General features: G+C 40.7%; 1 protein-coding gene across 1 annotated transcript in view; it reads left to right on the forward strand.

Annotated features, from left to right (window-relative positions):
• Positions 1 to 4,537: 4,537 nt before the first annotated feature.
• The window catches only part of PRKAA2 (protein kinase AMP-activated catalytic subunit alpha 2), an 86,467-nt gene continuing 73,434 nt past the window's right edge, over positions 4,538 to 17,570 (forward strand). The window contains exon 1 of the mRNA XM_053576287.1: positions 4,538 to 4,740. Coding sequence (XP_053432262.1) covers positions 4,647 to 4,740 — 94 coding nt within the window. The 5' untranslated portion in view covers positions 4,538 to 4,646. The remainder of the gene's footprint in view (positions 4,741 to 17,570) is intronic.

Here is a 17,570-nt window from a genome sequence, read left to right on the forward strand (position 1 = left end):
TCAAAAAAGGGAATCAAAGCACATGCCACCAAAAAAATGTGGAAAAGAAGTATTACAGAAGTAAGTTGGATAATTAATTTATTAAAAAATTGTTATTTTTCTGAATTTGGGGATGTTTGTAGTTATTTGTCAGCTTTTAAGAATTTAGAGATACTTGTGGTTTTCATTTCAAATAAGCATTCACTTTGGCACACAATTTGGTATTTATTTTCTTAAGGAAGTTCCCCACATTGTACAAATTTCCACTCCCACATCACCTGAATCCACTGGAGTGCCTATAATGTGCTGGTCACTATTCTGGGAGCTAAGGATACATCAGTGAGCCAAAGAGAGAGAAAAACACTTTTCTTTTGTGAAACATATATTCTAGTTGGGAAAGACAGACAGAACAAAAGCATAATAAGTAAGTAAATTAAACAGTATTTTAGAAGGTTAGTACTACAGATAACAGCAAAAGAGGGTTGGGGGTTGAAGAGTGCTGTCCAGGAAGAGAGGAAATCCTTCCTTCCTTCCTTCCTTCCTTCCTTCCTTCCCTCCTTCCCTCCCTCCCTCCCTCCTTCCCTCCCTCCCTCCCTTCCTCCCTTCCTGTGGCTCACTCTGTTACCCTGAGTAGAGTTCCATGGCTTTGTCCTAGCTCACAGCAACCTCGAACTCCTAGGCTCAAGGGATCCTCTTGCCTCAGCCTCCCAAGTAGTGGGAACTACAAGTGCTTGCCACAACACCTGGCTAATTTTTCTGTTTTTAATAGAGACCAGGTCTCACTCTTGTTCAGGTTGGTCTCCAATTCCTGAGCTCAAGCCATCCACCTGCCTGGGACTCTGAGTGCTAGGATTACAGGTGTGAGCCACTGTGCCTAGCTGAAACTATAATTTTAAATGTTCGGGTCAAGGTAGTTCTCATCCAGAACTCATCCCATCCCACCCCACCCCACTCCTCCTCTCCTCTCTCCTCCCCTCATCTCATCTCTGAGCAAAGAACTTGAAAATTGTTGATAATATCAGTGTAATCTAGTGCAGTATATTAGTGATATTTAGTTAATGGGTTATTCAGGGCCCACTTTAGAATATTAGAGGTAAAACAATCCCAAAGGTGCAGTAGGAGGAGGATAAAGCAGTAACAAGAGTACAGGGTTAGAAACTGAACAGCTTCCTGGGCCACCCATGTTAGACTGTTAGTAAACCACATAGGGACATGAAACCATCATTGGAAAATCATACAATGGGGATATTGTATTTCCCAGAGCAATATCATGGATGAGCCCTGTCAGGGGCCTAACTCTGGAGATCTAGTGTAACTGTGGAGTTTTGAATTGCCCAATAGGGTACAGCAAATATGGAACCATGTCTCAAGTGTCCAGGGCAATAGGAGGCTGAGTGATGTCACCAAAAGTCACCCTTGTCTACCCTTCTCGCCTACTTAGCCTTCCATCTTTCCGCTAAGGAACATTGGGCAAAACAAGAAAAAGTAGTCCCAACAGTTAAAAGTTCATAGGGTGTATCATTGGCTTGCCCTAGAAATAATAAAAATCTGAGGATGGGATGGGACTGTGAGTGTGCAAATTCTAAACTTTCTCAGAGCACCAAATGTTCTTTTTGTATAGGAGCCGTAGGAAGGTCCATAGGAAGACGAAAAGGTGAGTCAGAATTGGATATGAGTTCTAACTCTGCCACTTAGCTTTCTCGCCTTGGTTAAACCAGAAAGGGAAAAACTACGTTTTATCATCTATAAAGTGAGAATAACAACTTTCTTTTATGATAACTAAATGAGATAATTGTGTTTAAACACATTTTTTTTTGAGACAGTTTTAAGCTGTTGCCCTGGGTAGAGTGCCATGGCAACAACCTCCAACTCTTGAGCTCAAACGATCCTCTTGCCTCAGTTTTTCTATTTTTAGTAGAGTTGGGGGTCTTGCTTTTGCTCAGGCTGGTCTCAAACTTGTGAGCTAAAGCTATCCACCTGCCTCAATCTCCCAGAGTGCTGGGATTACAGGTGTGAGCCACCTTGCCCACTCTAAACAAACTTCTTAATCAACAAAGTATCATACACATTTGGCATAATCTACAAGGTGGCCACAGTAATTATGTAAGAATCACAGTAGTTATGAAGTATATTATAATTTGACTTATAGTAATTATCAACAAATAATTAAGATAGGACAAAATGCTTTAAAAATCTCAATTTAAGCCAGGCATGGTGGCTAACGCCTATAATCTTAGCACTCTGGGAGGCCAAGGCAGGTGGATTGCCTGAGCTCACGAGTTTGAGACCAGCCTGAGTCAGAGCAAGACCACTTCTCTAAATAATAGCTGGGCATTGTAGCAGATGCCTGTAGTTCCAGCTACTTGGGAGGTTGAGGTAAGAGGATTGCTTGAGCCCAAGATTGCTGTGAGTTATGACGCCACAGCACTCCAACAAGGGCAACAAATTGAGATTGTCTAAAAAAAAAAAAAATCTCAATTTACAGTTTGTCTTTATGTAGCTTCTAGAAAGCTATTTATAGGCCAGCTGCTGTGGTGAGCACCTGAAGAGGCTGAGGCAGGAGGATCAGTTTGAGGTTGCTGTGAGCTATGAAGGCATAGCACTCCACCCAGGGCAACAGAGTGAGACCCTGTCTCATTAAAAAAAAGAAAAAAAAAAGCAATCTCCTTTAAAATGTAGACTTTTCAACATCTTTTAATACAGTGTTAAAGCAAGAGACAGATGTGCATCTTTTTTCTCAGAACGAGAAAAGGTATTTTCTTACTCACTTGAATACTGAAGTGACTTTTAACCAAATGAAAGATCAGCTTAAAAAATAACTGGCTATTTTCTCAAAATTGCCAGCTAAGAAGAGTGATTCCTAAATGATACTTCTTGTCAGCAAGAAAGATGATCTGAAGAATGAACAAAAATAGCCTCTGTTCGACAGCTGTGATATCTATAATTTATAAGCTGAGATCACTTCTCATCAGATTGTCTTGGTGTCTAAACAAGACTGAATGTTTGCTATTTTTTTTTTTAGTACTTTTCAGAAAACAAACTTTTGTTACAGCCTATTCTTTCAGATCAATATATTTCTGGCTTTACATATGAACAGACTTCACCTTTGAAGAATGTGGCCCTGGCATGCAGAGTGTTATAAAGTGTTAGACTAATAATTTATTCCCACGTGGCGAATAATCTTTTTACTGTTTTTTAAAATTTTTATTTATTTGACAAATATAAATTGTATATATTGTGTACGATATGTTTTGAAATATGTATATATTGTGGATTGGCTAAATGGAGTTAATTCACATATGCATTGCTGTACATACTTATCTGTTTTGTGTGTGTATGATGAGAAGTTATCTTTAAGCAATGAAAGATAAGACAACATTGAAGAACGGATCAAGGCTCAGCGCTGTAGCTCAGTGGTTGGGGTGCTGGCCACATACATGGGGCTGTGGGGTTCCAACGCGGCCCGGGCCTGCTAACAACTACAACAAAAGAATAGCTGGGTGTTACGGCAGGTGCCTGCAGTCCCAGCTACTTGGGAGGCTGAGGCAAAAGAATAACTTGAGCCCAAGAGTTGGAGGTTGTTGTGAGCTATGACGCCACCGCACTCTAACCAGGGCGTCACAGTGACACTCTGTGTCAAAAAAAGAATGGGACAACATTAAAATAAGTGGGGGAAAGAACAGGGAAGAAAAAAAGGAAGAGATAACCACGTAGTCATCAAATTCTTTGTCAGTCTTTAACACTCCGTCTGGGCGTCATGCTTGCCATTTTTTCACTTCTATTTTTATCACATTTCTTCTTTCTTTCATGTGTGTCCTTGCCCTTCAGAATCCCTGCCTCTTGTGTATTTGACTTTCCGTGGGCGCTACATTCAGTTTCCCTTTATTTCACCATTTGCCTCTGGGCCAGCAGCTGTATCACCAGCTATCAATATTTCTATTCTGCATATTTATATAATCACGGGCTAAATTACAATCGAGCAAATACTGCATCTGCGATATTTTACAAAACTTTCTGCAAATTAAAATTGAGAGATTTGGAGGAGAGGATCCCTTCCGTCAAAATAATGTGAGTGAGGATTACAGAACACGCAGAGGGCAATTGAGCTGTGCACAGAACCGCGCTCCCCGCGTGCCGCGACACGGATCCGAACCCTCAGCCACGACCTGCGCGACCTCCTCGTCGCTCCTGTCCCATTGCCCTTTGATCGGGGCCCTTCCCCCGCTCCACACCCACATTTTCGTCTTCACATCGCCTTGCTCCCGCGCTCTGGGGCTGTTTGGTTTCTTCAAATTCTTCCAGTTCTTCCCATCTCCTGAGATAGGGCTCGAACGTCCCTCTTCGTTTCCACTCGCCTGGGTTTTGCTCAGGAGCCCTCGGGCCCCGCCGCCCGCAGCACCGGCCTCCCCGCCCCGCCCCCGCCCCGCGCGCCCCGCCCCCCGATAACCCCGCGCCCCGCCCCCCGCGCTCCGCCCGCCGCCCGCCAGCGCTTCTCACCCGCGTCCCGCGCGCGGCCCCGCTCCCGGCCCCCGCCCCCGCCTCCCGGCCCGTCCCCGCCCGCAGGCCCGCTGCACTGTGGGTAGGCGGCGGCGGCGGCGGCGGCGGCGGCGGCGGCGGCGTCCGCGCCGAGGGGCCGGCGGCGGAGCGGGGCCGCGCGCGCGGCGAACATGGCTGAGAAGCAGAAGCACGACGGGCGGGTGAAGATTGGACACTACGTGCTGGGGGACACGCTGGGCGTCGGCACCTTCGGCAAAGTGAAGAGTTGAGTACCTCCTCCCGGGGCTTTGCGGGAGCCCCCGGCCGCGGGCGGGCGGCAGGTGGAGCGGCCGCCGGCCGCGCGGAGCCGGGACCCCGGGAGGGCGGCGGGCACCGCGTCGTGGCCCCGCAGCAGCAGCGCGGGGCCGGGCAAGGATGGGCGGAGGGAGCCGAGGGCGCGGGCTGGGTCGGGCGCGGGGGTCCTGGTCCAGCGCGCATCCGCCTTTCGGTGGTCGGAGCGGAGCGCTTCTCTCTTTCCCCGATCTTGGCGTCCTCTGCCAGACTGGGAGATTTGACTTGACCCGTGAGGCGCCTTCCAGCGCTGAGACTGAACAGCTAGGACGGGGAGCAGTACACGCCGTGGGTGGTTGAGGTGCTCTTCGGGGCCAGGTGCCCTGTTAGCTGCGTTACGTGGCATCTTCAGTTACCTCTTACAGCACCGTGGTCAGCATGTTACCCTCACCTTAAAGGCGAGAAACCTGGGACCGCTAGAGGTTTAGTAACACGCCCAAGGTCATGCAGAAATTGGCAGAACCAGGACGAAGTCTAAGATGTCCTCCAGTTCTGGCCTTGCTGGGAGGTCCCTGCCATCTCAGATTCTTTTATGCTGCAGGACTGTGTGTTGGTGGGGCTGACTAGGGGATCCCCCAGGGGTCGCAGGTGGTGGGCCTTTTTGCTGCGTGTGCGTAACGCTGGAAGGCAGCTGCTTGGGTCCGGGGTTAATTAGAACAGGGAGGTCTGAAAGTTGGTATGTGTAAAATGGTTCTAGGAAAGCTCCTGGAATGACAGAGGAAAAGGTGCCTTGCTGTGTTTGTTGGAGGATTTGGTTCTGAGGTCAGAATTATCCCAGGCATTTTCTGCTCCAGTCTGTTTTCTTGAAGACCGAAACCCATTTGGGTTATTAAGGATGCTTTTGAAATTTTATGCTTCTTGCTAGAATTAAATAACTAGTAAGATGCCAAGCTTGTTGAATAAGAAGAGATTTATTCCGGTGGCAAAGATCAGCCCTTGTTTTCTTCCACACAGCTGACATCCATTCATTTGTTCTAAAAACACTTACTAGGTACCTACAATGTGGTAGGCACTGCTCTAGGCAAGGAGGTTACAGGAAGGAACAAAGCCAGACCCTTTCTAGTAGTGCAAGGTGAACACTAATCAGAAAATATATGTAAAATGTACGTTTAGCTCTATTGAGAAAAGTGATTCAGGGAAGGTGAGATCGGGAGTTTTGTGAGGTTGGCAGTTTTCGTTAAGGTGGTCAGACAAGGCCTCACAGATAAGGTGGTGCTTTCATGAAAATGTAAGAACTTTGCAAAATTCTTTGAAGTTGTGTGAGGGCTGTGCAGTCCTGGATTATCTGTGAAGGACCTTATGAGTAGAGTGGATAGTTAGGAGAATATATGTAGAACAAATATAGGAAGAGCCAGAGGTTGGATTGATGCCGGTAACATTACTCATTCAGTATCATTACTGAGGCCTATCGTGTTGTGACATTGTATATTACTAAGGCAAAAGTGCCTCTGCCGCACACTCTCAAAGTTATATAACTTAACTCTGTGTCCTTTCAAATTGTATTCCAAGTTCTGTTTTTCTAAATTCTTCTACTGTAATCTGAATGTAGAATAGAATACCTATCGGATCAAGGACCCCATCGTCAAAGGACAGCTAAGTCTCTTTTCTAGATTCTCGTACTCTTGAGCTGCTTCTAAGTTCTGGATTCTTAAAACATAAACCAGTGGAAGGAACTTTGAGTAAGGAGAAATCCTTTTCCTGGAGAATGCCTGTTCAATGAGCAGCCAGTGGGAGATTTACTAACACTACATTAGATCCGCTCTAAAGTGATACTACGCTATCAGTACAATTTTTTAATAAAAATTATAGAAATTGCTACAATCTAAAGTTACTCATTTAATTCTTCAAGGGACAAGTGAAGCAAAAGCACATACATTTTTCAAAGTAGCTTTATTGAAATATATTTTACATATCATAAAATGGACCCATTTTAAATCTACAATTCAGTGAGTTTTAGTAACTTTACCAAAGGCAGACATCATTACAGATCAGTTTTATTTATTTTTTTTTTTTGTAGAGACAGAGTCTCACTTTATGGCCCTCGGTAGAGTGCCGTGGCCTCACACAGCTCACAGCAACCTCCAACTCCTGGGCTCAAGCGATTCTCCTGCCCCAGCCTCCCGAGTAGCTGGGATTACAGGTGCCCGCCACAACGCCCGGCTATTTTTTGGTTGCAGTTTGGCCGGGGCCGGGCTCGAACCCGCCACCCTCGGTATATGGGGCCGGCATCCCACCGACTGAGCCACAGGCACCGCCCTACAGATCAGTTTTAGGACAATTTAGAACGCCACAATAATATCCGTTATACCATTTATAGTTAATCCCATTCCCATATTTAGCCCTAGGAATCTATTTTATGTCTGTATAAATTTGCTTTTTCTAGATGCTTTGTATAAATGTGGTTATTCAATGTGGAGTGTCTCGTGTCTAGCTTCTTTAACACTTTTGAGGTTTATGGTGTGTGTCATTAATTAGCTCCTTTTTGTTGAATAATATCCCATTGTATGGGTATGTTGCATTTTGCCTTCATAGTCACCAGCTGATGAACATAGTTTTAAATTTCAGGCTATTACAAATAATGCTATTACAGATGCAGGAGAACCTCTGTAAGCTGACCATCCAAGGGTCTGTAACAAACTGGTCAACATACAGAGGTGGTCAGCAGAAAGAACTAGGCCTATTGTACTGACATGTACAGTTGGTGCATGTCCCGTCTGTGAAAATTAGGTCAACTTAAGGAGGTGGTCATTCTAGGGAAGAGTCAACTATGATGATTCTACTGTGTTTATATACAAATTATTGCGTGAGCATTTGTTTTCATTTATCCTGGGTAGATTCTTAGTCCAATTTTTTTGTTTTATGTGTAACTTTTTGAGAAACAGCCAGTTTTCTAAAATCGTCACCCCATTTTACAGTCCCACCAACAATGTATGAGAGTTCCCTATCTCCATATATTTGCCAACACTTATGATTGTCTGCCATCCTCATGGGTATGAAATGATAGCTCATTGAGGCTTTAGGGACTGTAAGAGCTAAGGATGTCGAACATCTTTTTGGGTACTTATTAGTCCTTTATATAACTTCTTTGATGAAATATTGTTTATATCTTCTTTTTTGATTGAATTGCTTATCATTTTGTAATTGGAGATACAAGAATTCTTTGTAGGCCAGGCATGGTGGCTCATGTCTGTAATTCTAGCACTTTAGGAAGCCAAGGTGGGAGATTTGAGATCAGCTTAAGCAAGAGTGAGACTCGGCCTCTACCAAAAAAAATAGAACAGATTAGCCAAGTGGGGTGGTGTGTGCCTATAATGCCAGCTATTTGAGTGCAGGAATTTCAGGTTGCAGAGAGCTGTGATGATGCTCCTGCACTCTATTTAGCCCAGACAACAAAGGGAGACACTGTCTTAAAAGCTAAACATAACAAAATTCTTCGTAAATTCTGGATACAAATCCTTTATTGGATATGCGTTGCAAATATCTTCTTCCAGTCTGTTGGTTGCAATTTTATTTTATTTTATTTTATTTTTTTGAGACAGAGTCTCACTATGTTGCTCTTGGGAGAGGGCTGTGGCATCATACTTCACAGCAACCTCAAACTCTTGGGCTTAAGCGATTCTCTTGCTTCAGCCTCCCGAGTAGCTGGGACCATAGGCACCCGCCACAACGCCCGGCTATTTTTTAGTTGCAGTTGTCATTGTTGTTTAGCTGGCCCAGGGCTGGGCTGGAACCTGCCAGCCTCCGTGTATGTGGTTGTTACCCTACTCACTGAGCTATGGGTGCAGAGCCCATTTTCATTTTCTTAATAGTGTCTTTTGAAGTATAACATTTTTGAATTTTCATGAGAGTTAATTTACCAGTTTTCTTTCTTTTATGGACCTTGTCACAACTAAGAAATATTTTTCGTAGTTTTTCTCAAAGATTTTCTCTTATGTTTTCTTGGAAATGTTGTATTTAGTTTTTACGTTTAATTCTAAGACCTATTTCAAGTTAATTCTTGATATGGTGGGTGATGAGGTTCTGATGTCAATTTTTGCTTGCGGATATCCAGTTGTCCCAGCATCTTTTGTTGAATGCAGACACATTTTGAATTATTATATATTTTAGACTTTACAAAATTAATTTCTACTAAAAAACTGAATAGTAGATGAATTAATTTTATATACCTAGATGTTTGTATAAAAATATGGAGGGGGTGAGGAGCATTTTATATGCTTTCTCTAATGATAGATTTTTTTTTTGACACACAGTCTCACTTTGTCGCCTTTGGTAGAGTGCCGTGGCATTATAGCTAAGACCAACCTCAAACTCTTGGGCTCAAGCAATTATCCTGTCTTAGCCTACTGAGTAGCTGGGACTATAGGAGCCTGCCACATCGCCCGGCTATTTTTAGAGATGGGGTCTCGCACTTGGTGAGGCTGTTCTCAAACCTCTGAGCTCAGGCAATCCACCAGCCTTTGCCTCCCAGAATGCTAGGATTACAGGCATAGCCACCATGCCAAGCCCTCTAATGATAGATTTTTGAGAATTTAAGTTCAGCTCTTGATATATTAATTTAGGGACCAAAGTTAGGATAATAAGCAAAACTTAAAAATGGCATAATTTTCTTTTAATAGCACTAATTTCAATTCAATTTTTAGAATTATGTGGAAATTCTATTTGTTGATGAATAATTAAAGCCTTACTTAAAGTGTTCTAAATAGAATTTTTTTTTTTATTAGTTTATGGTATTATTAGATTTATAGGGGAGTGCTTATGGAAACAGGTTATAGGGCTGACAGAATTTAAAAGTATTGCTTTTTATCTACTTAAAATTTTTCTCTGTATTAATTGCATTGGTTCTCACTCTTCCTGGGCAGGGTAGAACTACTGTTGAGGGCTCTTGTAATTAGACTTGTTTACCTCTTATCTAACTTACCTAAAAATGATAGAAATTCTAGAAGAATAGATCTTTTGTTTGTATTCTACAAAGACTGGTTGAAAGGCTGTGTGCAGTGTGGCTCACACCTGTAATCCCAGTACTCTGGGAGGCTGAGGCAGGAGGATCTCTTTAGCTCAGGAGTTCCAGACCAGCCTGAACAGCAGGGAGACCTGGTCTCTACAAATACTTGGGTGCTGTGGCAGGCGTCTGTAGTCCCAGCTACTCAGGAGGTCAAAGCAAGAGGATCTCTTCAGCCCAAAAGAGTTTGGCTGTGACCTATGACACCCTGGCACTCTACCGAGGGCAGCAAATGAGACTCTGTTTCAAAAAAGAAAAAAAAAAGTTACTGGTCCTCAGTAATTCAAATTTCTAATAAACCAGGATGAACAAATAAATAGATCAACTTTTTCAAATAAATTCTTAAAATCAGTTTAATGATTTAAAAAAATTTTTTTTAAATTATATTTAAGATAAAATGCTGGGCGGTGCCTGTGGCTCAAAGGGCGCCAGCCCCATATGCTGGACGTGGCGGGTTCAAACTCAGCCCCGGCCAAAAACTGCAAAAAAAAAAAAAAAGATAAAATGCCAATGATTTATTTAAAAGGAGCTTTCAAGGTGGTGCCTGTAGCTCAGTGGGTAGGGCACCAGCCACATACACCAAGGTTGGGGGCTTTGAACCTGGCCTGGGCCAGCTAAACAATAATGACAGCTGCAACAACAACAAAAAATAGCCAGGCATTGTGGTGGGCGCCTGTAGTCCCAGCTACTTGGGAGACTGAGGCAAGAGAATTGCATAAGCCCAAGAGTTTGAGGTTGCTGTGAGCTGTGATGTGACGGTACTCTACCAAGGCAACAGCTATAGACTGTTCAAAAAAAAAAAAAAAAGGAACTTTCAAGTTGAGGAATAATACATGTGGATGTGGTTTATGAAATAAATAATATTTTTTATCAGAATTGCACAGCAAAGGATACTTGGCCTCTTTATTGCCAGCAAAATCTCAGCAAGGAAATTACCTTTTCTCTTCTTTGAATAGTTACCTGAATGGCTCACAGAAGGTTTTCAAGAAATCAAGTAAATATTTTACTAATTTCCCACTTACTTTTGAGATAACAGGAAGGATAAGCAAATGGAAAACTTAAAAACATTTTTTTTAGCTAAGAGTGTTACCTTTTATGGAAATGTAAACATCAAGTCCTAAATTACAAATCAAATTTCATACAATCCTGTCAGTTGGTGAAACTAAAAGAGTATGTTGGTAGTATTTTGATCCCTAAATGAGACTTGTTTTTGACTTCCATGCCAGTAGGAAGGCCCTGTTTTCCTCCTCTCTTGAAGAAAATATTGGAAATACATAAGCTGTGAGACCCTTTATGACTTTAATTAAACTGATTTTTAAGGATTTCTTTGAAAAAGTTGATCTATTTATTTGTTCATCCTGGTTTATTAGAAATTTGAATTACTGAGGCTATAGCTTAAGTTCTTACTATAATTCTAATCACTGCATTTTAGGTACAGTTGATTTTATTTATTCCCCGCAGTAATCCTCTGAATTTTGTTGTTATCTCCATTTACTGATGAAGAAATGGAAATCAGATACTTCACGTAACTTGTCACAGTGCTAGTAAGCAATAGAACTAGCCATCACATTCAGGATTCTTCCACTTTACTGTATGGAATATAAAGTCAAAATGCTTTATGGTGTATTATTGTGTGAGTTTCAAACATGCAAGCATATAATCTTTCATGACTAAAGATACACATATTTATCAAGAATGAAGAAATTAGATTTAAATGTATTTTCATCCAAATTGAGAGAAAACAAAAGTTTTTCCAAACTCCCTATACATCCCAGCTATTCAGGAGGCTGAGGCAAGAGAATCGCCTAAGCCGAGGAGTTGGAGGTTGCTGTGAGCTGTGATGCCACTGCAGTCTGCTGAGGGCAATAAAGTGAGGCTCTGTCTCTTTAAAAAAAAAAAAAAGAAACTCCATATATGATTGATTACAATTTATATTTTCATATTTCTGCTGAATTCTGACAGTTTTAACTCAAATTTCTTAGAAATACCAATTATTTCAGTTAGTTTTCTTATGTAAAAGTAATTATGATTAAAGATTATCAGTAACGTTTAGTAGCCAGACTAGAGAGAATTGTAAAAATGATTTGGTGTTCTAGAAAAAACATTGGTTTTAGGGAGGCTTTAGCTCTGGATTTTAACTTTCACTACTAGTGTGACCTTTGGGAAAACCATTAAACTTGTCTGAGCTTCTTTTTCCTCATTTGTAAAATATCCTCCAAGAATATTTGTGAAGATCAGTGTCCTGATTTTGTGGTTGCCTGGGTTGAAGAAAGTTCTTAATTTGTGGTGTATGATACATAATTATTAATGTTTATGTTAAAGTACAATATCCTTTTTGAGTAAGTCATGTAATTCATTTTTTCACAAATATGGAAAATGAATACATTAAGAAGGAATGAAATAACAGGGAAATAAAAGTGAATGTTCATACAAGATATGAGCTAAATTGATTTTGTTTTTGAAATCAAAATGTGTAATTATGCAAATTCTAAATGTTAAATTAAGGTTCCAAAGAATGAAACTTTATTTCTTCTCAAACAATTAATGATTGAATTAAAATGAATTGAGTTACATCTCTCAAGTAAATGAATGATGTGCTATGTATAGTTTTTTTTTTTTTTTTTAGCTGATTTATATATCATTTATATGATTTTGACATAGGTAACTGTCCTTAATTTCTGAATGGATTCTGTTCATTTTGTGTGATCAGTTGATTGACTTTCAAAGGTGTTTTCCAGGAGGAGACAGTGTTATAGATGGTGGATAGGGCCATAGTAAGTCTACAAAGGCAACATGGGGTCTTGTACAGACTAGGGTGGGAGCCCATGACCTTAAGTCTACCTGTGGCCTTCTGGGTCCTTAAGTGCTGCCTTTTTAGGTGGACCAGGCATGGTGGCTCACATCTGTAATCCTGGCATTCAAGGAGGCTAAGGGTAGGTGGATCTCTTGAGCTCAGGAGTTGGAGACTAGCCTGAGCAAGAGTGAAACCCTGTCTCTACTAAAAATAGAAAAAAAAAACAAAACAAAACTAGCTGAGTATCATGGTGGGTTCCTGTAGTCCAGCGGTTCTCAACCTGTGGGTCGCCACCCACAAGAACTGTATTAAATGGGCCGTGGCATTAGAAAGGTTGAGAACCACTGCTGTAGTCCCAGCTACTTGGGAGGTTGAGGCCAGAGGATCTCTTGACCCAAGAATTTGAGGTTGCTGTGAGCTATCATGATGCCATGGCACACTACCTAAGGCGATAGAGTAAGACTCTTGTCTCTTAGGAAAAAAAAAATAATAGAAAATAGAGATTATGGGGATTGAGTACATCAGCCTGTCATCAGCTTTTGACAGCCGTGTTTCAGTTTGAAGTGGAATTTGTAAATAGTTGCACAGCTTAATAGCATTTTTTAGTTCTGTTAAAAGACCAGTCATGTCAAAGAAGACCCAACAGAATGTTGACGGAAGAAAACAGTTTTTAAGTGTGGATTGGGAATTGCAGTATTATCTTGTTTTTGCTAAAGATAAGATAATATGCTTGCTTTGTGATACTACAATATCAACATTAAAGAAATTCAATGCTCATCAGCGTTATAACACTCATAAAGATCACAAATATTTTAAATTAGTGAGAGAGACACAAAGGATTGTATTGCAGAAGCAAAGACAGTTCCTTCAGGCAGCAAGAAGACTTGGAAATTGGCCAGGTGTGGTGACTCAGACCTATAATTACTTGAGCTCAAGAGTTTGAGAACAGCAAATTCAAGACACAACCTCCCCACCCCCTTCTCTGCTAAAAGTTAGACTGGTGTTGTGGTGGGTGCCTGTAGACCCATCTACTCCGAAGGCTGAGACAGGAGGCTTGCTTGAACTTGGGAATTTGAGATTGCTGTGAGCTAGGCTGATGCCAGGGCACTCTAGCCTGGGCAACAGCGTGAGATACTGTCTCAAAAAAACAAACAAACAAAAAAAAAAACAAACCTGGAAATAATGCCACTTCAGCAGTTTACAAAGTAGTTTATATATTCAGGAGAGAGAGAGAGGAGCCCTTTAGTGATGTAGAAATCGTGAATGAGCGCATTGTTGAAGTTCTAGGATGCTGAGACCCCAATAATACTTTAAAGTACAGACAACTGCCTCTTTCAAGGAGAACCATGACAAGTTGGAAGTAGGAATTAGCCTTAAACATAATAGAATAACTTCATGCAATACTTCAAGAAGAAAACACATATTATTCAATTGCTTTGGATGAATCAGCTGAGACTACTGGCATGGTGCATATTTTGTACTTCATGTGGGTCAGAATGGAAGATTTTCTTTGCCACGAATGCAACAGGGGAAATAGAAATCTTCAGTTTTCAAGATAAATATGAAGTTGGACTGAATTGGTAAATTTAGGAAGTGAATGTATAGGTGGTGCACCATCCATGGCAGGAAAACATGAAGGGTTCATGGCACAGATTAGAAAAGTGTTAACAGAACAAGATGCTGTCATTTCTTTTCATTGTATCTCGCATCAGCAAAATCTCTGTGCTAAAGTTACCATTTTAAGCAACAAATCATTAAGTATTATTAACTATATTTGTGCAAATGCAACATGGCTTTGTTAGTTTTGTAACGTAAAAGTTGGAGGATGAGGTATATAGGGTGGATTTGCCTTGTTACACTAAAGTGGGTTGGCTAAAATTTTATCTCTGCAAGAGCAGATAGTTAAATTTTATGAAGAACAGAATCAGCAGTGTGAATTATTGAAAAAAAATTTCTCTAGGAATGTGGCATTTCTGTGTGATATGTCAAATCAAAATGACCTGAATATTTCTTTGCAAGGTAAAACTAGTCTATATGTGCTAGATAGCAAAAAATCCAAGCATTTAAAAAAAAAATCTACTTTTAAAAAACATTTGTTCAATGGGCAGCGCCTGTGGCTCAGTGAATAGGGCGCCAGCCTCATATACTGAGGGTGGTGGGTTCAAACCCAGCCCCGGCCAAACTGCAACAAAAAAATAGCTGGGCATTGTGGCAGGCGCCTGTAGTCCCAGCTACTCGGGAGGCTGAGGCAAGAGAATCAGCTAAACCCAGGAGTTGGAGGTTGCTGTGAGCTGTGATGGCACGGCACTCTACCGAGGGTGATAAAGTCAGACTCTGTCTCTATAAAAAAAAAAAAATTTTTTTTTCAAAAGAAAGTTTGGATGAACATTTTACCCAATTAGCAAAGATGAGCAGAATGATATATGCAAGTCCTTTGAAGAATATGTCGCTGTTACAAACCTATTAATGACAGAACACAATGAAAGGTTCACTGACTTTGAGACTCCTGACATCACAGTCAAATTAGCATTTCAGCCTCACCTAGTTGATATCACCAAGGCACCGGAACTGATTGAGCTCTTCGTAGATGACATTTTATTTTATTATTTTTTTTATTTTTATTTTTTGGTTTTTGGCTGGGGCTGGGTTTGAACCCGCCACCTCTGGCATATGGGGCCGGCGCCCTACTCCTTGAGCCACAGGCGCCGCCCTGTAGATGACATTTTAAAGTCATTGATGCTCTGAAAGGTTCACTTGAAATATGCAAAAATGCAATCGTACCCATGCCTTCAGCAACATGCCTGAAAAATTATTTTCTTGCTTTTCAACTCCTGGTTGTTGTGAATCTACATTCTCCTACCTAACCCAAATCAAGACACTTAACGGTCACAAGTGACTGACACCCATCTAGAGAGAACAGAAATTGGGGACCTCCATGCTGCTATGAAATATCCAAATGCTTTCCAACAAAAAGCAAACAAAATGAGGTCATTTAAAGTTTAGATAACTGTAAAATTAACAAATAGTGTTTTTCATTTTTTGAAATTGCTGTTTTTTCTTTTTTGAAGATAAACGTTCTTTCATGTTTTGAAATTTTTACATCGCCGTTAAATTTTTACAAAATAATGTGCATTTTTAAGTATATCTAATTGCAGTTTCTGGAATGCAGCCTTTTTTGATTACAGCTAAATTAATGGGGTCCTCTAACATTTTAAATGTTCCTACCTCTGTTACACATATATACTCTGTGTAACAGATCTGGCGTGGAACCTCTGTTCCTTCATAAACCAGCTAGGTGGCCTTACCTCAAATTCACTTGGTCTCTAAAAAGGGAATAATGCCTTATTTTCTTTTACGCTGTTGTGGGAAGTACATGAAAAAGATACATGTAGGTGAAAGGGTACTCAAACATGCTTACCTACTTTTATGTCCTTAAGTGCCATTATGTACCTAAACCCATAATTAGCTGAACAGGGAGAATAATTTGTGATCTTGTTCTGAGAGCAGAAATGTATTTAATGAGAGGGAGAAAGAATTTATTATCTCCCGTCTTGTTTTCCCGGGTCTTTCTTTTGTGAATGCATTCTGAAACTTCTAATTTTCTAGATACTGTTCACTTTTCACCCTCTCTCAAGGCAGATGTGCAAATATGTAATATATATATATAATCCAGATCCTGTGGCATCCATGATAGAAACTCTTGGAGGAAGGAGGCAGAAGCTGGGGAGGGGGAAAGTAGGCAGCAGAGGGCTGTGAGTAATCGTAAGGGCTTGGTCTACCTGTAGTAGAACCAAAATAATGGGGTGATTTTCTGTTTTTTAAGTACAGAGAATGCCTTTGTACCAAACTTTTGCTTAACATATCTATGTAAATTAGTAGAGTTTTTGTAGTTTGAGCACATATTGAGGTAATTACTTCAGTTCTGTAGACTCTCTCCCTTTCCTGTGCTGACACAGCACTGCTTTATCTTGTTTTTTGTAAAAACATGCCAAAGCGTTCGCTTATCTTGTAGTCCCTGTTAGCTTTCCTGAAAGCATTTGGAACTGCTTTGTAATGATAACGCAGCTCCATTTATTCTTCTGAGATTCCCAGGGTTTCCTTGATGATAGGGAAATTATTTTGTGGAGAAAGCAGGTGATTCTTCAAGCCAAGCAGATAATTTAATTTGACCTAGCAGGAAGACCTAATCTCAAATAAGGCATAATGTAAGCGGGTGGCACAAGATCCCTACGATATTAAATGTATTGTGAAAATGAGAGCAAATCTACGTGGTATATTTGTTAAATGAAAATGTAAGGGAAATAAAAACCTCCAGCCAGGCTTATATTTTAATCTGTTATTTAGGTGATTGAAATACACACGCAGAGCGATGTGTTTATTTTGAAATGTGAAACGTTTTATTTTTAGTATGGTGTTATTAAGGAAGGAATTTCAGGCAGCTCTTGTCTCCGCTAATAATAGAAACCTTCCTCACCCCGCAAGGGAACAGTATTCTTGCTTAAGCCCTGTCTTGTGTTGGAGAGTTTGCCTCTGATAAATTTTGTGTATTTCTTGGGGTGGTGCCTTTGTTTTTAAGGTTTCAATAATTCTTTTTTATTTGCCCTTAGATATCAAGAACTATCCTTTTAGATGATTTAAGATAATTCATCAAATCTCACCATATATCTCTTATTCTGAATGTTAATGTATTAATTTATTAAAATACTTTGTTTTAGAAGATCCCTTTTTCTTTATTGTACATGTCATGTTTTATGCTCTTTTGTACTATTAAAAACATGATGAGCCACAATTTCATTCAACATCTCAGGTTCTAAATTATAAGGCAAGTAAATCTGGCTCTCTCTGAAAGTAACAGAACTAAAATTTTTAAACATACCATAAAATTTGATTTTTTTCTAAGTAGTTTCTTTGGGTAATACTGTGATCATTAAACCGTTTTCACTTTCTTTTTATAATGTGCTGTGTGGTATT

Source organism: Nycticebus coucang, chromosome 22 (assembly GCF_027406575.1).
Source record: "Nycticebus coucang isolate mNycCou1 chromosome 22, mNycCou1.pri, whole genome shotgun sequence".
In the NCBI taxonomy this organism is placed as follows: Eukaryota; Metazoa; Chordata; class Mammalia; order Primates; family Lorisidae; genus Nycticebus; species Nycticebus coucang.